The 22,031-nt window shown below is 41.3% G+C and overlaps 1 protein-coding gene across 1 annotated transcript in view; it reads right to left on the bottom strand.

Moving 5' to 3' along the window:
• Window positions 1-22,031, bottom strand: part of mcama (melanoma cell adhesion molecule a) — a 50,348-nt gene that overhangs the window by 13,280 nt on the left and 15,037 nt on the right. The window contains exons 2-5 of the mRNA XM_073479781.1: window positions 2,106-2,239; window positions 575-806; window positions 408-478; window positions 214-301 (exon numbers count right to left, since the gene is read on the bottom strand). Coding sequence (XP_073335882.1) covers window positions 214-301; window positions 408-478; window positions 575-806; window positions 2,106-2,239 — 525 coding nt within the window. The remainder of the gene's footprint in view (window positions 1-213; window positions 302-407; window positions 479-574; window positions 807-2,105; window positions 2,240-22,031) is intronic.

The raw sequence follows: 22,031 nt of genomic DNA on the forward strand, positions 1-22,031 counted from the left end.
AAATTGAAATAATCTTTAGTTGCAGCCCTAGAGCCGATCGTAATCAAGTATATCTCAGTTTTCTGTAGACGGGACAATTTCCTGCTCTTGTTTTAGAGATACTGTACAGTGTTATTGTTTGCTGATCAGAGAGATTTCCCTGTCTGAGCGCAGAAACAGTTGGGTTTTTAATGGCAGACCGTCTGAGACAGACCCATCTACTGTTTCACTTACATCCTGGTGTGGACATCAGTGGCATGCTGTTCCTGTACCAGGTGATGTTGGGTTTAGGGAAGCCGTTCCGAGCCTCACACGATGCAACCTGGATGAGTCACATAAAATGTTTATTATCTTAAGTTTGCCATTGTAGTAGTGAATGAGAATTGTTAAACTGGTTGATCTCAGTGTCTTAGATTAAGTGTTCCCACCTTAGACGGCACCTCGTTGGTCACAGATATTCCGGTCAGGACGCCCTCGATCACTGGAGCCTCTGGAGGAGCTGAATTGAGAAAATAATCGCTTTTTAATAAACAACTACATGATGAAATAAATATAAATCTCAAAGGTTGATTTAGTATTTTGCGCGCGTCCTTACCAAACACTCTGAGGTGGGTCTTGCCCTCGGCGTTCCCGGCAGCCAGCCCGTTAACCTGGCAGAAGAATTCCCTCTCGTCGGAGAGCAGCACATCCTGGATGTTGAGTTGAGTTCCCAGCTGGTCTGAAGTCACCTCGATGCGACCGCTGTAGTCAGTGTTGTTGTCCACCATCTGCTGATTGTTGTTGTCGCCGTAGAAGATCCGTATCCGTGAGCTGCTACCTACGGCTCTCTGCAGGAGGACACACAGTCGGGAATCACATCTTAGATATACAGTCACTTAGGAATCAATGGGAATGTTTGGTTGAGGTTGGACTGTTTGCTCGCCGTAATGAGGTTTAAAACATGAGTCCAGCAGGAAATGATCAAATGGGTAAAGCAGTGGTTAGATTTTCCTCTCATATGCCCACAAGACTAAGATTAATTGGGCAATTTATTTTCAATTTCTCCCAACTTTATTTTTTTTTACAATCACTTCTGGTGTATTTGAGATGGCTGGTATTAATAAGTGAGTACAATTTGATGCGGATCCAAATAAAAATCCACATCTAGCAGATTTAAATATGTTTTATGTGATATTGGATTAGGCTTGATTGAATTTAAGGAGACTGTTGGGCCTTGGCGGAGGTATGCGCTCTTAGAATAATAACTATAACAATAACTATGAATAGATTGTTTTAAAAATCATTCTCAACTTGACGAGGCCACACCACAACTTCAACGGCAGTGGGGAACGATATCGGTGGGACAACTTTCAGAGCGATTTGATGAGCCATAGAAACACTGAGCTACACTTAGCTTGACATCTTCCTACAAAATAATGATAATAATAATAGTTTATAATATTGGTTTCTAGCTGCAGCCAACCTTTTTTATGTAAGCTAATTAAAACACTTTTTAGATGTACTCTAATGACTCAGTCTTGGATATTTATCCAACCTATTAAACGCTTATATAACATGATATTAGGCTGCAAATTACACATAAAAAAAACATAATTTTACCTGAGATATACTGAAGTCTGAAGTTTGTTAAATTGATTGCCAGGATAATTGATGTTGACTCAACCAAAAGTCTGAATAAATTGTGAGTATCTGTCTTCAAAAGATGACAACTCTCCAAACAGAGTAAAATCATATCCTTCTGGTGGTTTCTTTTTTGTTTCTCTGTGTTTCTCTGTACAACAAACAGCAGTTACAGCTCATCAATATCCACTTTCCTAAGCAGCCGACGCAGCTGGAGCGCTCAGTGCGTGCCTGGTGCTGCTGTTTACAGAAACGTTATCGTTTATCAGTGTGGATGCTCACATCATTATCTTTATAGTTATGGCTATAGTTATAGATTTTGGTGTGGGTGGACCTTACGGCAGGAAATGAAAGAGACTGATGCCACGACTATAAACTGAGCTCAGGGCTCCCTGGCTGCGATTCAAATGACTGTCTTTAAGAGGGCAGCCCTGCTCCGTCCGTGTTCGGTTGGATAGTTCCAGACAGGCGGTGTCAGTTTTCACAGCGGGTCCAGCAGTACTCACCACAAACCACTGGATCATGACAAAGCTGGGCTCATTGTTGGCATCGGTGAAGCTGTACTGGCAGGGGATCTGAGCCGAGTCACCCAGGTACACCTCGACACTCTCATGCATAGTCAGCTCCACCTTGGCCCACGCTGTAAAACACACAGACATGCACATAAATCAACTCCGTGCTCTCTGTAGGTCTCAGATAATTCACGAACTGTTCAGACATAAAACAGTGTTAAAAGTCAGCATAAAAATGTTATTTCATGAGACCTGAATCTAATTCGAATGCTGACCCTCGACCATAATCTAATTCTAATTTAATTCCAAACGGCGTTGTGTTTGGCACGTGACTGACTCGTCTAACCAGGCCAACCTGGAGCCAGTCTGTCATGTTCGGAGAACAAAGAAGAAAAGGCTTCTTGTCCACATGGCATAATTTTCATCTCCCTTCTGCCTGGCTGACTGTAACCACAAAACCACGTCTTGGCCAGAAAACCAGTTCCCTAGACATCATCGGGGGAATGCAGGCATGGGAAGGCTAGCCAGTTTGACACTGGGCTGTTGATTCAGAGAGCCAAGAGCTTTTTCAGCCATGTTGGACTTGGCTGCTGTAATAGAGGGGCCAGCTCACACAGTGACAAAGAACAACAAGATGGCACAAAAAGTCCATTTTCTCAGTTTAATCTGGTGTGGAGTTGTTATGCATGACAGTAAAGGATACTTCCTCTCCCCGCCTCTCCCCCGTCACTGTCAGGTGTCACTGTGTGATGATCAGTGGGTTTACTCTGTCATGTGTTGTCATCGACCAGTTCTACCTGCACTCGTTGGCCTCTAATTTGTCTGCAGGACTTTAGCTCAGAAGAACAGACACTTTTGCCTCCTTTTTCATTACTATCCACAAACCAAAAGGTCAATGTACTGTCCATTGATACAGGATTATCATCACCTGAGTCTGAAGAGAGAGAAGATACATTCAATACTGTTTTAATGAGTTTTGACATGCTAGCAGCGTTTGTGTTTGTCACTAAGACATATATGTTACCGAGAAGGTGATTTGTCAGATTTTTTGTAGTCCTAGTACAATATTTCCCTTCAAAATGCAGAGTAGAATACTCCTCTACATTTACAAGCGTTATTGTCTCAAGGCAAAACTACTAGTATGATTGCTTCTGGGGGATACAAAAAAAACAAAAACAAGCCTAAGGACATCCCAGTTATTGTTATTGACAATCAATGGTTTTCAAAAAATAAAGGAAAAACAATCAGACTGGCTGGATCTCAGTGTCCTCATGTGTGTTTTCAGCGTTGGTTGAAACAGACCAAGCATGAAAAGAGCTTTAAGAGTCCAGTTGCCACCCTGCTGCCCCCATTCAGCCGGCTGCTCCCCCCGTCACCACCCTGTCCCTGCCCCACCGCAGCACCAATCATTTTCACAACTCATTTTTTTTTTCCTTCTGTCCCTCCCTCCCTCCGCAGCCTGGGCCTACGCGCAGCCAACCATTTCTTTCAAGACAACGCTCACGCCATTGTTCCCCCACCTGGGTGGACCAGATCCCCCCCCCCTCTCTCTCACACACACACACACACACACACACACACTGCACCCACCAGTCAGCCAAAAGATGCTTTTCTGTCCCTGAACTAAAGGTTAAAAGCAGTTCATCATGTACTGGAGTTGTTGTTTACTGTGACAAAGACGATGTGCGACAGCTTTGAGACAAGAAGCAGATTATAGAGGCTGGAGAGCAAAAATATGTCACAGAAGTCAGTGTAAAAAATGTTGTGTCTCTTTGGGGCCGTGCTGCTAACTTTTCAGCTAATCCGATTAGCACTGGGGGGCTGCTGGGGATTTGGCTCCCAAAGCCAACCTGGGACCGGTCTTATCTGTTCCTGTTGTGACTTTATGCTGCACGGACTAAAGCACATACACACATGACCCATGATCTGTGGACCCTGACAACCAGAACTGCTGCTTGTGTGTGTGTGTGTGTGCATGTATTTGTGGCTGTCTGCTGTCTGTGTCTGGATGATACAGAGCTAATTAATTCAGGAAAAAAAATGCAGAATATTTGGACGTGTTGACAGGATCAGGCTTGTGACTGGACAACAAGACCCCAAATGACCCGGCTGACAGAGAGATGAACAACAGAGAGGGGGGAGCAGGGAGGGAGGGAGACTTTCCAAGTTCAACAACAAACACAATTAGGTTTCAAATGGCTGATTAACTTCTACACTACACTGCAACGTTATCCTTTATTTAAATATCATTATGTCATTGTCAAAGGGGCGCTATGCGGTTTTGGAGAAGACGTTCACACTCAGAATTGTAATATTCAGAATATTAATGAGGTGATAACAGAAACTTTTTCCATAAGTGAATAAATAAGCTGTTCTCGGAGGGAAATAAGGTCCCCAGAACACTGTTTGAAGCTAGGAGGGTGGCAGGGTCCGCCAAATATAAACAAAGTAAAACAGTATGAAATTGAGTTGTCCTTTAAAGTCAGTTTGTTTATTCAGTTCATTCAGTCGTGAAAACAAAGAGTTTGTTTATTTAGTTTGTTTACGCATAGAAAAATCAGTCAATGAAGATCTTTCTCTCCTGATTAAAATGTCTTCCCGTTCTTGTCCTTCATTTCCTGGAAAATACTGCAGAATGTTTGGAAGTCCACAATGTGATTTCTTGGTTCTTGGTTTTGTATCTGTTTAGAATTTCTTGTTTTTATCTTGTTCGGCTGCCTGTCTTGGCCAAGACTTCCTTGAAAAATCTCAATGGGACTTATCCTGGATAAATAAAGGTTGAACTAAAAATAAAATAAAGAAACATCCTAATCTGCTTTGTGATCCAGAGACTGATTTCAATGCTTCCATCTTGCCAGCAGGGCTGGCTATCCTTGGAAACGTTTTCAAAACTAGTGCCAATATAACACCGTCTGGTTCCAATACCAAAATGTCTTCCCGTACATCAAGGAAGATTTGAAGCCAAAACATCTCAAATGTTAAATATCTGAACAGAATCAGAAATACAAGAACTTCATGACTAAAATCATGAAACTGATTAAAAGCTCAGTCCACCGTTTTGCTCCAGCCCAAATGTAAACCCACCACTGAAGTGACCCATGACTGTTTTGAAGCCTCAAGTTTGGCGTTACAGGTTGTGTGAAACCAGAAGTGCCCATGTCTGGACAAGAGGGTGGAGCTGGAGAGGATATCCTGATTGTATCCAACTGACAAGCCGAGGACACGCAGTGGCACACCCTGCTCTATCGTCTACTTTACTCTAAATGGGATCATAATTTGCCAAAATAACTTCATGCTGTATTGAAGAAGACTTGAAACTAAGAAACTGTTTACTGAGGTAATAAATCAAGTGAGGACGAGGTTAATTTTCCCATAAGCTTATATACAACCAGACTTCTTTTTGAAACTAGTGGAGTTGCAGGTATAAGACACTTCACTTCCTTCTCTTTCATTTTCCTCTCTTCCTTTCCTTACATCCTACCGTTTCTGGGTAAGAGGGATGAAGGAAACAACCTTCCTCAAAATTAGGACCACATTCCCATTAAATCCCCGTGCTTCCACAGAGTAGCGCAGAGGATGTTGACACTTGCTCTACTTGCACAGAAAAAAGTGGTGACTCTACTTTTTGCATGCATTGCACGTTAGAGAGTAATTCTGCTAATACCTGGCGCCACAAATCCAGTCTTGGGAATGATCTCATTTGTTTAGAGTGGTTTCCTGTAAAGCCTTAAAACGAATTATGTAATGATCTCGGGCTGTTATGTACTTTTAACCCCTGTAAAACATTTATAGAGGAGGTAGAGCATGTTGCAGGGGATACCGACAGAATTAAGAACAAAAAGAGAAAACAACAAACGAGGTTTCTGTCCCTCCATTCAAGCCAAACAGAGACAGACTCACACAATGCTCTCACAACACAAATGAGACAATAACAGACATAATGAGGGGCATACTTCCAGGACGGCCTCCGCATACAGTCGCTCATTATGCGCCTAACACACAGACAATACCCCCGGACGCTAACTAAAGTGGTCACCATTATTGGCTTTCCCATTCGATTAAGGTTGTCAGCTTAGGCAGCTCCAGTAGATCTGCAGCTCCACCACTGATAAGAGTCCAAATCACCTCTGACATAACAAACCAACCTCATCTACTCACCCTAATCCCTCACGTGCCCGGCGAGCCATGAAATGGGACTGAAGGCCTCTGAGAACGTAAAAACGTCCCCCTAATAAATGATCTATTAACCCTGGACACGTAAGGCTGATTATTTGGGAAGATGACTATAAAATAATAGAAAGATCTTGGTGGTGTCTGGGGGTTGATTATTAAAATAATTGGATTTTTGGATGGATAGAGCATATTCTGCATATTTAATGTCATACATTTACTCCCACGTATACATTTTAGCAGAGAAAATCACCTTTTTTGAAGCTACAGATCAGCGTTTCAGACTTTCTCAGGACCTGGAGGCTCCCTGAATGAAAGTTATTTGTGGACACTGTGGGTCCCTCAGAGAGTGGAGGGTGTAAAAAGCTAGCATGTAAGTGTGGATGACAGGGAGGAGGATTTCTCAGAACGCAACCCTGGTGTGGTGTCGAACACCTGGGGGACACTGTGTACCGCCCTGACATCAAAGAGGACTGACACACAGGCAGCCCTACAGTGGAGATGAGAGCTCCTTGTCCTATAGTGATGCGACTGCGCTTTCAGACGCAGCATCTGGCACAAATCTCCCAGCAGCCTGTTCCCTGGGTGACAGTCGGTGGCAGTGAAGGGTCCAGGCTTTATTCTTTCACATAGAGAGATAAGGAAGTGCTGCAAATCTCCTCAAAGGCACCTCTTTATGCTTCAATGATCCCCCCCTTTCATGCCGCAGAGCATATCACAGCTCCAGCTCGGGACCTCGCACATCACCTGCCATGATCGCTGTGTGGAGGTGGACTCACTCAAGTTAAGACCGGTGGAAATGTGCGAGGATGATACTGACTTTTTATTCAGGAGACTGCATTGTGCAAACTTCGTTGCCGAGCAAAGAAGTGAATTTCTTTATCACTTGCTCCTGTTTTGTAATTTCCTGACTCCAAACAATCCCACATGCACCAAGTAGGGCTGCATGTTAAATCTCAGTTTATGGCGAAAAATGTCTTGATTTGTCCGCAACCCAAAGATATTCAGTTTACTGTCATAGAGGAGTAAAGAAACCAGAGAATAATCACATTTAAGAAGCTAGAATTAGAGAATTTTGACCTTTTTTTCCCAATTATCAAAATGGTTAGCGATGACTAATCACTCTAGCTCTGAGATAGGTTGCATGGTGCAACTAATGTGTTTATGTATATCAGGTTGCACAGTGCAATGTCAGTACTTATTTGACAGGATTATACTTGAGTTTTCTGCCTACACGGTACACCTCTTTTGGGAAATGCGATTGCAAAGTTTCTGTGGTTTTCACTGCAGAGCGCATGCACACATAAGCTCTTTCCAGATGATTCAAATACATCTGGGGTTGAGCTAATTGATGCCTGTTTCTACTGAAGGAACAATTAACCAATAAAAGCTTTGTTGGCAGAACAAACTACAGAAAATCTCATCAATTTCATTGGTTTCTGTAAATATACGCTTTTCTGTGTTTGATGCCAGCAACACATTTCTAGCAAGTTGGGACAGGAGCAACAAAAGACAGGGAAAGTTGTGGAACAGACCACAGGTAAACAGGTTAACGGTCATGATTGGGTATGAAAGGCGCATCCTCGAAAGGCTCAGTTGTTACCAAGCAAGAATGGGGCGAGGTTCACCACTTTGTGAAACACATGACTGTGTAAAGGATATTACTACATGGGTTCAGGAACACTTGATTTTATTTACACAGGGTCTCAACTTTTTTGGAGTCAGGGTCGTCACCGGCTTGCTACCTCGCGAGCCGGTGACGAGAAGGAACGTATGAAGAGTTTCTGGCAATTTTTATAGTCCTTGTTCACAGGTTGTTGTGGCCTGGTGGTGGGGTAGACGACATTTTATAGTGTCTCTAAAAACATTACAAACAATACAAAGCAGTCCGTGCATGTCTAGAAACCACGTGAGGCAGGTGCTGGACCAACAGGAGATAAAAAAAACCACAAAGTCTACACTCTGTAGCTCCCTTAAGTGCAAGTTATTAGCACATCCACAAGTGGTCTTCTAGTCTGAAGAAGAGCATTTGCTTGTAACATCAGTTGTGGATGAGCTCAAACATTTTACTTCAGGGAGCTACAGTGTGCTGATGTATTTTAAAAAACATTATACACCAAAAAAGACAGAAATAATGCATCTTGTTCCCGTGTACTTACAACATAGTTGCGGCTGTACGGACACTTCTTCGAATTAATGGACTTGGCTTACACAAACCTCAGCCCTCTTTTTCTCATTGAAAAAATGGAATTTGTGTTTATTGATTAATGCTTATTTTTAAGAAATGAGTTGAGACTGTCCTGGCATCTTCACGCCGCCTTCATCCCTGCACATGACTTTAAAAACATGTAATCATTCTGGTGTTTTGCTTCATCTTCCAGTCTCTTACAAACACTCCAGCAACACTGGCTTTTAAGGAATTGCTAATCATTCCCGCTGGTAAGCAACTTCTTCAGCAGCTGCATTAATTTTTCATCATCACACCCGATGGGTGAGACTTCATTAAAGGAGTAACGCAAATGTTTTATTTATGCTTGTATCTGATGTTCAGTAGTGAATGTGGCTTGTTCCGCTGCATCCACTACCCCATCAGTGGACCCCCCTCGGAGCTGCTGGGCTCCGGCATGCAGGTTGCTCCACAGCCACAGGATGGATAATTAAAGGTCAACAGGCTAAACGCTGTATCTACAACGAGGGGGGTCTCCTGTAGCTGATCAACAGAACAAAAACAAATTTGGAGAATAAGCCTACGGAGAGTAATTTTCCTAAAAACTCATTTAGCAGTTTGTGTGTGCCTCATTGCTAGAAACTTGGAGATATCTAGTACCTGAATGCTACTGCCTGAACACAGCAACACTATCACTGAAGCTAATGTTTGAACTGGTAAACAACTCCAGTTCCACAATCCAGAAATAGCTCTGACCACAATGCTGCATTTCTGCGAGGAACACTGAGTATAATTCTGTTTGGTTTCCATTTCAAACATGAATATCAATTTAAGCATCCGTCATGATTGGATTTACTTCTCCTAAATGGGTCGGTATGTTTGGACAAAACACAAACCACAAGTATGGAGCACGTCCTGACCCTTAAAGAAACGCAGGGCATTAAAGCAACCAAATATATGAAGCTTTGGAAGCATTTCCAATGATTAATCTAACATTCAGCAACATGTCGAGTGATCCCGCTTCGCTGAAGGGAGACAAAATGACATTTCGGTGTAATCTAGAAACAGCAGTGATTCCTCCTTCGTCTCATATTAAAGTGTGTGAGAGACGAGACATTAAGGTAAGAGAGGCCAGGTATGAGTTGTTATTCTAACACTATAAATAGGAGACCTTTTTTCCAATCAATGCTCAGACGACAGCACGCTGACTGACTGACTGACTAGCTGCCGTATTTTAACAAAGGCCTTCTTATCCCAGCCCCTGTGGTCATCATCACAGTGCTGCATATCCTTGAAAGCTACGAACTAGGTGCCAACTAAATCAGCTTTCCCTCCACCATCCAGCAGAAATTGGCTGGGCTGAAGTAATCACTTCCATTTCATTTCTCCAGAAACCAAGAGCTTTTCTAACATTGTATAAAAAATGTCAGTGTTATAAGAGCATCAGACATTTTCAGTGCTATTTTTTGGCACGTTTGCTGCCTGAACTGGAGAGCTGACAGTTTAGATACAGACACAAAATATGCAGACAGTCAGTAGCGTCTTTCATATAGCCATCAAATCACTGTGATGTACTGAACCTGCAGTGTTTTTGATCACACAGAAGAATAAAATGGTCACAGCTGAGTAAAATGCAGCTGAGAGTTGAAGCGTTACAAAGAGAACTTGTTTAATGAAGGAGGAAGTCTTGCAGAGGTATGATCTGTTTCATTTGGCAGAAATGCCGAGGTCAATGTTCCTGACACAACTGATGCATTGTTAAAAGTGGGTCAAAAATCAGTGCTTTTAACATCATTCAAGTCGTGCCGCTATTCCACCTTGCAGCTCTGTAAATGAGGTACAAAGACAGAGTGGGAAGTCCTGTGTGCTTCAAGAAAACCAGCGCCGTGATTGTTTCATGTATTTTGTCTATTTTTTGTCTTTTGTGTTGGATTATCTGTGTCATGGTTTTAGTTGTGGTTTTGTTATTTCCTGTTTTATTTTTAAAGTTCTGCCCTCATGTCTTCTGTCATGGTCTTCTGTCTCCTGGTTTCATCTCCCTGTTGTGTCTTTCTGTCTTATATTCTCTGTGTCATTCCTGGTTTCTTACCCTTTTTACTTTGCTTTTCTTGGTTTGAACTTTGTTTAGCTTTTGTGGTTCTTCTTTGTATTTTGTATTTTTTGGATCTGGATTTCAGCTGTCATTAAAGTGCGCTTTCTGTGACTTGTCTGCAGGCTTGTGTGTCTTGCTTTTGGGTGCCATTCTGTGTAACCTGACAATTTGTATAGTATTTGTAATGTTGCTGTTTGTGTTACCTGCCTTTGGACTATGGAAGTAAATTAGCATTCTTGCTAAATCCGGCATGTTTACATTGTGTACTTTATACTGATGTTTGCTCTCTCCCTATCACATTAAACATATATTAAAAGAAAAAATAATTTTTAATACATTTGATGATGTGTTATTTGTTCACCCAAAACCAGGAGACATAAAAAGCAGCTAGCAGCTGTTAGCAGCTCACTCCAAAAAGAAGAACAGTGTCCGAAAAGTCTGGAAACTGGGGAGACATCACAAGGTCCTGAAGCACTTTACTGTCCAATCAGAGGAGATCAACCGCAATACAACATGTTTTCGCCATCACTTAAAAAGTGCTGCCCCACTCGTATGTAGATAAGATATGCAAGACTTTACTGATCCATCACCGGGGGAATTCACTTCTTACAACAGCTGATGCTTTTGTGTTTCAAGTCACAACTGTCAAGCCTCTTTTACTTCCAGAATGCTGGCATGCTATCTAAAATCACAAAAACAAAGACAGCTTTGGAAGGCTCTTCGTTGTGGCAGTGCTGCATGATCTGTGTATAAAAAAAGGCAACAGACAGCCGGGCTCCTGATCTCACGTCAGGGTTAACTTCTGTTGCACTAGCCTCTGCAGCTCGACACAATCTCTCTCTGAGGGTGTCTTTCATCTGTATTTCTGAAAAAGGGAAAGGTGGTGTTTAAGGGCTCATTTCAAGACAGAAACACTTAACATTTAGTTCACACGCTGCCATGCTGGAAAAAAAATATTAAGAAGTGTATTTCTTTCAGTGAAGCTTCAGAAAAAATTCAAAAATAGAACAATTTCCTTTTCACATTTGGAGATTTTTCCTCTTTCGGTCGATTCCTTACTGTAAATTTCTTTCCATTCTCCTTCTCCTTCTCCGACACATCAACTTTTCCAAACTGGATAGCACTCCATACCTTGAGCCAATCAGTCCTCAGCTTCTGTTGTTTAAATATCATAGCAACTGTGTCATTTTGTCTGTCAGACCTACTACTGCTGATCCACCATCATCACCATTACCTCCAGGATGTTCCAGGAGGTTTAACTGAGGCTTTCCATCATTCAGCTGCTGGCTGTAGTCACTCTGAGGAATCCTGTGCCATCTCCGTTCTCCATATTGGCCTACACTTAACGAATATGCTTCACATCGATGGAGTTTAACCGTCAAAGTCTGTCTTTGTGCCTAACCTCAGTAAATATTGTTTTCCCGAAAAAAATTGTTGCAAAAAAATATGGAGCTGCAGCAGAAAGGAAGCAAGCAAGTCTACAAAAACAATAGGATGGATGATTAATTCCTCTGGTCTTCATACACAACCACATAATTATAATTTATGCAAACGGGCTGAATCTATTTAGTGGGATGTTCTCTGATACAGCCTCACATTGTGCTTGATGAGTCCGCTCGGTTTTTACATAAAAATCGTACACAATTAGCTTTAGCAGTGATTGCGAGCTACGCCTCTATGTCACACACACACACACGCTCAGAGATATCACTCCTATTGCTGTTGAACGTGTGTGTCAGTGTGCGTTCACATTTGTTTGAACTTTGTTGCGTTGTTTTGTGTGTCTGTTTGTGTCTGACTGCATTAGCATTCGAGCTGCGCCTGTCCCACAACAAAGGGCCTGTTTGTGCACTCCCTCTGCTTTTATCCCATCTACCAGACACGAGGCGAGCTGTCGGGCGAGCATGCCACACCTAATTCACCGGGATCAAAATGGCGAACCCCCGCTCCCCCCTCAGATCCCCCACTGAGAACCTTAATGCTCTCAAAGAGAATATCAGAGTGATCACAGGTGCACTGCTGTGTTAATGAGGAGGAGAGGCTACTCCCTGTGCCCAGGCCACTCCGACTACACCTCCCCCTCCATCACACACTCACACACTTACACACAACCATGCACACACACTACATGATGCAAAGCAGTGCTGTTTGGACATAATTAAATAATAATCTCAATTCCAGAGTCCAGACGAGCGCCCGTCCAAAACCCATCTGAAGCCTACAGTCTGATAACCACACCTGCTTGTCAACAGCGACCGGCCAGGTGTGAAAATAAGATCACAAACTGTTGTCTCCACATTCCTGAACTACAATGATCCGCACCATGTTGGCAGTGATAAGAGACGTTGTGCTTTCGGAAGAAAAGAGTGTGACGGAGACCTCGATCAGATACAGCTGGATGTCTGATACTGGAGAATCAAATTTCAGGGGCTGTTTACACAACAAGCGTTTTTGCTTTCGTTTACCATCGCGTGTAAACTGGCATTACGCAAAACCTCGACAACTCCGCCACGCTTCACACGTGTATTACATTTGTGGTGTGTGGCATTGGTGAGATGTAGGCATTTCCGAAACATCTTCCTCAAACACTTGCGTCTTTCCAACGTAACTTCTGCAAGACGTATGTGTGATATTGGGGCAACTATTGGTTATTTTCATTATTAGTTAATCTGCTATTTATTTTGTTGTTTAATCGCCTAATCGTTTTTAATAAAAAAAAATTTGCATTTTTGCTTGAAAAATTGCTTAAACCATCATCGATTATCAAAATAGTTGATCGATTACTTGTTCGACTATTAACTGGACTGAGGACTAATCAGCACAAGACCCTAGCGGCAAATGTGGACTTTACTTTTCAAGAATTTATTTCACTGGAGGTAAAAAACTTAACCTTAACTCTTAATTAACTAAGTTTTAAGGAGTTGGAATACCAAGAGTAATTTGGATACTTGAATACATGTAAACACATTAAATTTTACACTTGATTATATAGTAAAATGTCAACAACTATGAGTAAAATTGTACTATTACGCTTTTCGGCTACTGCCATTAATGCCAAAGCTCTGTCTAAAAAGACCACGTTTAACTTCTGAGGGTCCAGAGAGTGTTTTCCCGTCTCAATTGCTTTTTCATATCTGGAGCACAGACATGCACGCAGCTGTTCTGAGAGCAGAGAAAGATGTAAAGCGCTGATAAGAATGTCTGCATATGTATGTGTGGGTCTGTGAATGTTGAATCTTATCAACCCAAGAATCACTCAAATTGAGCTCTCCAGCTGCTGGACTGCAGCGGGGCGGAAGATTTACAGAACACAAAAGAAGAAGACAAAAGATTTAAAGATCAGATGAGACTTTCTGATGTGAGTGTTTTGTCTACTTAATCAGTAAATCATTTGTTTAGGGGGCTTTGGAGATGTTCTGTAGCTGTGTGAAGGTTGAGGAGAGTGCAGCCCAGACAGTGGCAGGCATCACAGGGTGGGGGAGGGACGCTTGTGGAGGAGGGAGAGGACGGGGAGCAAACAAAGCACATGTGGGCTTTAGCTTGACGAGATTTTACTACTCTGGAAAGTTATCACAGCAGCAATCACTTCATCCTCTGTCTCCATGATCGCTACGATTACTCATACTGAAACAGAGTGTACTGCTGGATGACTTTGCATTGCGATTGTTGGAAGTTAAACCAGGTTCAAGTTTTTGCTGTAACGCTCTGGGGACGGCACCCCTGCTGGGTCAATCAGAGCTGTAACGATCAGTCGATAAATCAACAAGTCAATCTAAACAAAGTCTGTTAATTGTTTCAGTCATTCAAGAATAAAATTCAAACATTTGCTGCTTCCGGTTTCTTAAGTGTGAGGAGTTGCTTCTTTTCTGTGTCATTTGTGACAGTAAATAAAGAGTCTTTGGGTTTTTGGACGGTTGGTAGGACGAAAAAAAGCAATTTGAAGACGTCACTTTGCATTCTGGGAAAATGGGGTGAGCTTTATTACAGTTAAAGTTTCAACGTTTTTTAGGGCCAAAGACCGCTTAGTTGAGAGAGACGGCGCCCCTTCTACATACTCCAACCACCACATCAGTGTATAATGTATAAAATGATGTCTAACATGTTTCAATAATACATAGTTATCCCCACTTTCTCAACCCAGGTCATCAAATATCATTGCTGCACTTTGGCGTCCTTGTGCAACAGAAAGCATCACACGACATGACAAACAGTGCTGCAAATAATGATTAACTTCATTGTCAATTAATTTTTTGATTATTTTCTTGATTAATCCGTTAGTTGTTTGGCCTATAAACTTCGTAAAATGGTGGAAAATGTTGATCAATGTGTCCTAAAGCCCAAGATGACATCCTAAAATGTCCTGTTTTGTCCCTCTAATCAAAAGATATTCAGTTTTCAGGGTAAAGAAACCAGAAAATATTCATATTTAAGAAGCTGGAATCAGAGAATTAAACTTTTTTTTTTCTTAAAGCTGAAGATTAATTTCAATAGCTGACAACTAATCGATTAGGGCAAAGGACAATATGTACAGTGCATGTAAACATCTCATGCCCCTCCAATAACCTGTGTGGTTGTGTTCATGTAAACATAGTCTGTGTGAGTCAAAGACGACATGATCCTCTTCGCATGCAGCCATATTGACACGTCTCACACATCTAAACCTCGTGTATTTTCACAACAAACTTGCCCTGTATTTCACTTCAAAACACAGCGCTCACCTCCAGGAAGTTGTAAACACTTTCTCCTTTTTACTCTAACCGGAGTCACATGCCTGCAGTCGGTCAGACACAATGTCAAACACAATGATATATCTGTGTTTAGAGCTCATAACCAGTAGCATTGTTTGATATGAGACCAGTTCAACGCCTACTTTATCTTGATCTCTAGACTGGGAGACTCCGGTTCTCAGGGGACGGCAGACAATATCCACCGCTTGTTTCGTTCACTCGGGCTGCAGCGTGCCAAGACCTTGAGCCAGGGCTGTGGTTATGACTGGATTCCCAGTCGTCGGGTGGCACTTTGTCCTGCTGGGCCGGGGAGCATGGAGGAGAAGGAGGTGGGGTTTGCACAAGCAGCTGTGAACAATAGTAACGTCGCCCCCATTCCCATGCTGTGGAGGACAGGGGCAGCTGGGGAGGGGGGGAGTTCCTCCAACAACACCTGTGGGCAGCTCATCCGTCAAGTGATTTGTGGGAGTAGTGAGAAGAGAGGAAGGAGGGCGAATAGGGGTGTGTGTCTGCGTGTGTGTGTGGAGGAGGGTGGAGGGTATTATCACAGGACCACACACAAAGAAATGCCTGTTGACTTCCTTCTCTCTCACACCTGTGCATCTATAAAAAATCTCCTCTTCCTCTAACCCTCTCTTAACTCATGCCATGTTCAAGGACTGTCAAAAAAAAAAAAGAAATGTCGTATTTTTTAGGTTTGCTTGTCAATAAAGTTATCTTTCACACTCACAACTAACCACAGAAGCTGCTTTAAGGAAGCTGAAGCTTCCAACAAATTGTTCCTTTCGTACCGATCATACCTCCTCTATATGTACGTACACACTAATATAAACTCAATAACGTACAGCATTTGATCGTCTATGTGATCAAAATGAGATTCCTTGATCTTTTTCAGTAAACTGTTCTCAAAGTTCAACATGAGTTTAATGGAAAATGCGAGTTATCACAAATTGGGTCTTAGATGTGCACTAATCAATATTTCTTTATTAACAATGGACCAAATGACTATGTGAAGTGTAAAAGGGGTCATTCGTAGTGATGAACCCACAGAGATTTATCACCCGACTCTGCAGCTCCTCTTTGCTCTACAGAGCGTTTTAGCGTCTTTCAGCACATTATTTTGATGTCGATGTCGACTGATATGACAACTTTTTGGTTTTAAAGAACACAGTGCAGAAAAAAATGCTTGGGGTGACTCAGAATTATTAAATTTAGAGAGTGAAGTTTACCGTTTCAGTTCACTGATGTCATTTGAGACAATAGCTGCAAACTGTAAAGTATCCTTCACATTTGAGGGATCACCGCAAAAAAATCTGTTAATATCGGGCGATAATCCGTATCAGATTTTTTTACATATGTCTTTAAAAGATGAGAAACGTCAGCATTGTATTTGCAGCTTGTTCTGCTGCCATTAAGTGGCAAAACAATCAACTACTGCTACTCTAACTGCTACTCTAATTTGTTGCTAATAATCCCCTATTGCACAAGAAAACTGTGTGCACAACTACAATAAGTACGTTACATGTGGAAGTTGATATGTAAACTATGATGGTTGACGATGACTGAATGCTTGTGTTATTTGCCCCGTCTGACTTCTTTCTGTCTAAGAATGTGTTCCCAGGTTCTAAGAATGCACTTGTTGAGTACAATACCACCACTGAGAGGAATGATATAACACTACAAAAATGTGAAATGCAATGTGACTATTACAGAGTTGGAAAGTACTGATCAGAGGGACCGACCATGAAGCCCTTGGTGGAGTACTTGTAACAATACTACTCTTGTATTCTCATTAAACATCTACCGAACAGATTAACATGAGTATTAGTCAACAACAGGAGACAAAGACAGCAGTGGTAAGGATCCATACGCAGAAGTGCTCATGAGACAAAAGTTAGATATCCCAAATTTATGCTGAAACATGCATAAATTGACTTTCACAGGCAGGCACACGGGGAAAATCCTCCGCTCAGATCACTCCTCTTTGATTAGGCGGTTGATCTTTTAACAGCGTCCAATATCAGGGCCGAGGGAGTGGGGGAGGATTTGATATTTAAGCATCTCTTTATCCTCTCCCTTTTGAAATGTCAAGTTCAAAGATCCAGACCAGCGGCCTTGATCTGTGAGCTAAGACGACCTAGAGAATTACCCGACAACTCCTAACCGTCATCGCACGGCAGAGACGACCACGGCTTAAGAGTCGCAAGACGGTACACATGGAGTGTTATTAACTGTGATTATATTAAAGTCTGTAAACAGGCTTTTGATGTTTGCTCCTCGTGCTTACGAGCCGACCTGCTAAATCGAATCAAAGCCGTGTTTTCTCTGCAGGGAAATGCTCATTGTGTGTTTGAGCCTTTTTGAATTGAATAAAAACTTATTCAATTAGGACACTTTCCCAAGCAGTCTCTCTGCTGAAACGCTCACATCCCACTGTGTGTCAAGTCCTTTAAAGTTTGTCTAATTTTTAAAAGACAAATATGAAAGGGGTTTTTGGTGTCTATAATGAGGAGAAATGATGGATATGCAGCTCTACATTTTTGTGTCGGGTGCCAGTGTCAGTGAATGAAGCACTGCCAGTTCATTTAGAGCCAAACAGAGCCTGATGTCCTGTTGAACAGGAGCCAAGACAGGCAATGCACTGAAAATAACACTAATATGCCAAACATAGAGCGGGGCCAATATTACGTTTTTCACCTGTGAACCCCATCATAGTGATTTAGTCCTCTTTTTAGCATTTGCAAGCAGTGTAGAAACTAAACAAATGATTAAAGTCGTTTACAACATAATTATCCATCACAAATCACAATAAAATATGTCTCTATCACACTAATTAACATACATTAATAAATATATATACCTTTAGATAGCTTAGTTGGTTATAAACTGTCTATGATATGTAGTTGTCCAGGGAACAATAGAAAATGTGTTGGGGGTGAACAGAGATCTTTTGTTCAGTTACCTGCCTGTTTGTCTTGCGTTCGGGTCCACCTTGTCTAACACTAACAGCTGAGTGCAATGGAGTGCATCTTCTCATGCTGTTACTATAGAGAGGTGAAGTCCCGCCCATTCCAGCGAGCCCCATGGTGTCTTATTCCTGGAAAGATTTGTTCAGTAGTCAATGGCAAGATACATTTTCCTGATCCCGTCTCATATGATGTTTGCCAATTTAAAAGATAATTTTGCCGTGAAGATGGTAAAATACCATTTAGTTTTGTTTAAAACCGCTCTGTGAACTGCGTCATCTCGCTCAGCATACGTCACCAACACCAACATGGCCGTCACCTCGGCACAAACAAAATATCAAAAAAGGTGGAAAATCGCAATAAATCTCGTCATAAAGACAACTGCAGCTATGTGAAAGTAGAGTTAGATCTGCAAGCACCAAAAAGATTTGGTGAGCTTTAATTAGTCTTTCTTATTACTTATTTTATTTATACGTAATTAGTTTTCAGACAAACTGAAACTGTCTTGAGTTAAAAATGAGTTTAAATTGACAAAACATACGTGTAAATTCATCGCACAATTCAAACAGGATCAAAAAAATGTTTGTCTCTTGTCGTTCACTATCATACACATCTTTCCTGAAATAAGGTCCCATGGTGGTCAACTGGAAGGGACGTGACGTCGCCTCTATAGTTACTATCACTGGCAAAACAAATTTACTTAATGTTAACTTGTTTTGTATAAATGTAAGCTACTTCAGCTGAGTACAGTTTGGAGGGAAAAGTACTTTGAATACTTCTAATGCTTTTACTGTAACTAAAGATGGTAATAACTCCAGGGGAGTAAAATTGAGAATGTGATGTGGTGAAAAAATTAGTCTGGAGCCCTGATATAGTGTTTAAAATCTCAAAGTTAAGCGTTAAAATTGTTATAATGCCATTTATTTTGTGTGTGGTATGTTGTACTGAAGTCATATTCAGTCTTTGGCTTTGACAAATCCTGAGTTGATCAGACAGCGTATTTACAAAAAACAATAACAATAGCCAAAAATTAACAATATAAATTAAAAAGGTAAGAAATAGAATAGACTTGTATATACATATAAACATGATATTGTACAAAATTAACAGCAGTGAATTTTTATTAACAATATAAATAATAAATATGGGTTCTGATATTTACAGATTACATTTTATTTACCGAACACAGTTTGTATCAGCACAAGATGCTGCTGCTCAACTTACGTATGTAAGCCCAGTTTTTTTTTTTTTTTTTTTTTTTTTACAAGATTTCAGTCTTAAGCACTTGAGAATCGATTCTGCTCCGTCAAGCTAACATGTAGATGATAAGGTGATCAAATGCTTAGAGAAAATGCTTATGACAGATTGAGTTCACTGAACCTCAGCAGCTGCCTGCATATGAAAACAGGAGAACATGGAGGCGATACAACTCTGAAAATGCTGAATCAGAGCCGAATAAAGTTGAATTCAGTGAAGTTTATAAAGTTTAAAGTAGGTTAAAGTTAAATTACTTTAAGTTCCGGCTCATTTCTGGTCACTTCAGAGTTTTCTGAGGACAAGCTACATCCATCACGACAAACACGTCAGCACCTTTGACAGCATGACTGCTTCTTATTAAAGGGGCACTCCACTGATTTTACACATGAGGATCAGTTTTCTCACTGTGGACAGAACTACTCAGCCTGTGGAAACACTTTTATAACGTTTTCTGAGGCTCTCGAGGAGCCGAGAAAACCCCAGACAATGTCACCGGGGTTATCTCGGCTTTGGCTTGGAGACTCCAATTTGGGAATTGTGGGAAGTGTAGGATCCAGGGTTTTTGAAGCTTTTAATCTGTTTCTCGCAAGTCCCTGAACTTCGTGTTCAGTACAAGTTCAGCACTAAATCACTGCAGTGCCAGAAGAGACCAAATATACAAGAGAAAGATACAGACAAGCATTAAAGGATAAGTCTGGTGATATTCAATATTTTCCTTATTGTGAACTTGTCTCATTAACAGACCAAACTCAACAATGAAATGATGATACCAACAAGTACTGTCTGTGTATTATAGACTGATATATCTTATACCATTGTCTAAAAACTATTACAAACACGTCAGGGAGCCACAACCCTGCAACTAAGCACTGTGGTTTATCTTGTGAGCTTATCAGCCCTGAAAAAATATATTGGTCAATCCTGAGTCTACTCAGCTGATTCAGGAAATCCTCCTTTTTAAAAATAAAACTTTAAACATTTGACTCGTTTCTCATGTTTTACGTGTTCAGTAGGAAGCTGACTGCCACAGACAGGCTCAAGAAGTCTTTTCATGAGATTTACAGACAATAACAAAAATATATAGAGAGGATTTCCAGCCTTAACCTTTGAGTACTCAGGTCCTGAGAAATGTGAGGCGGTTTCTATGCAACTAATCTGTAGGATTAATGTAGGAGGCGACATACTGTAACGTGAAACCTGATTTTGTTCTTTTATCTGACTGCTGATCGCTCTCAGCTTGTGTCAGTCACTCTTCTACAGCTGCGGGTGAGAATCTATGACACCACACATACTCAAGACCATTTATGTCATACATCATCTACCCAGACTGCCAGCAGAAGAGGGTGGCGAGGTGAGGTGGGAGATTTATGTTGTTGTCATAATATCACTGCCGCAGGGTAACAAGCACTGTATGGTCGTTAAGAATCGCTGATCTAAATGACACTCACAGTGGGTGCTGAGATATGAAGAACTGATGGTTAGAAATGGCTCTAAACTCCAAGAACATGACAAGATCACAGTCTGAGTGAATAATCTACAGCCATCTCACAGTATTTCACATCTGAAGTGGCTCTCGGTTCTCCAATATTATGTCCCGTGTGTTATGTAGCCTTTAACAAGCACAAGTGTGTTTTTTTCATGGCCAGTCGATATCAGTGTTCCTGGTCTCTGCTGGGCAGCAGATGCCAAGCTAGCTGGAGGTGGAGGAAGCCCATGGTGTCATGACTTCTCCGGCCCTGCAGGGGACTTTGCAGAATAAGAGATCTCTTCACCAGATTTGCTGCTCGTCAAACATACTTCAGTGTTTTTGGACTATAGTGTCCAAAAAAATAATCATAATTTAGTTTACTTCAGTTTTTTTTTTTGGACTAAATATACGCAGCTAGCTGACAAACAGTTCAGTAGCTATACATTAAGGCATCTTATAGATTAGCTGTTGACTGTGCGGCACTTCAGGAGACATCACTTATTAAATGGGACGCTGGATGGGGTCTGTTATATCAATATGACTGCATATTAGATAAGTATGACATATGCTGCAACTTAAACAAGGGGCTAATCCCTCCTCTGCTGGGGTCTTAAAGGTGAACAAACACGCTTTATGTTGAGTTACTGGCATCTTTGAGAAAGCTTGCATGTACTTTCTGGAAGTATTTATAATATTGCCAATAAAACCTCTAAAGGCACTTTGTGCAACCACTAAACCATATAACTAGGGTTCAGTGATATGATTTTAGCATCTAACTATGAAAAATGCTGTGGTGAAAGAACGATAAAGTGATAACAGATGTAGGACTAAGTATTTCAACAATAAAAAATAAGAAAAAAATAGAAACTATCCCATTTTAAACAACCTTCGTGGCCATTTGTGAATAGATGTCTGAGTTAATGGGGTGCACATGAATGCATCATAAAGTCCCTGTGTCCCTGTGTGTGTCAAACTGACTCTCAGAATAACTTTTTATTACATGACTATTTTGGTAAAATTATTTACCAGCCCAAGATTTACTCGCCAAGCACTCTCTCTCTCTCTCTCTTTCT

The sequence above is a fragment of the Pagrus major genome, chromosome 13 (assembly GCF_040436345.1).
Source record: "Pagrus major chromosome 13, Pma_NU_1.0".
NCBI classification, from domain to species: Eukaryota; Metazoa; Chordata; class Actinopteri; order Spariformes; family Sparidae; genus Pagrus; species Pagrus major.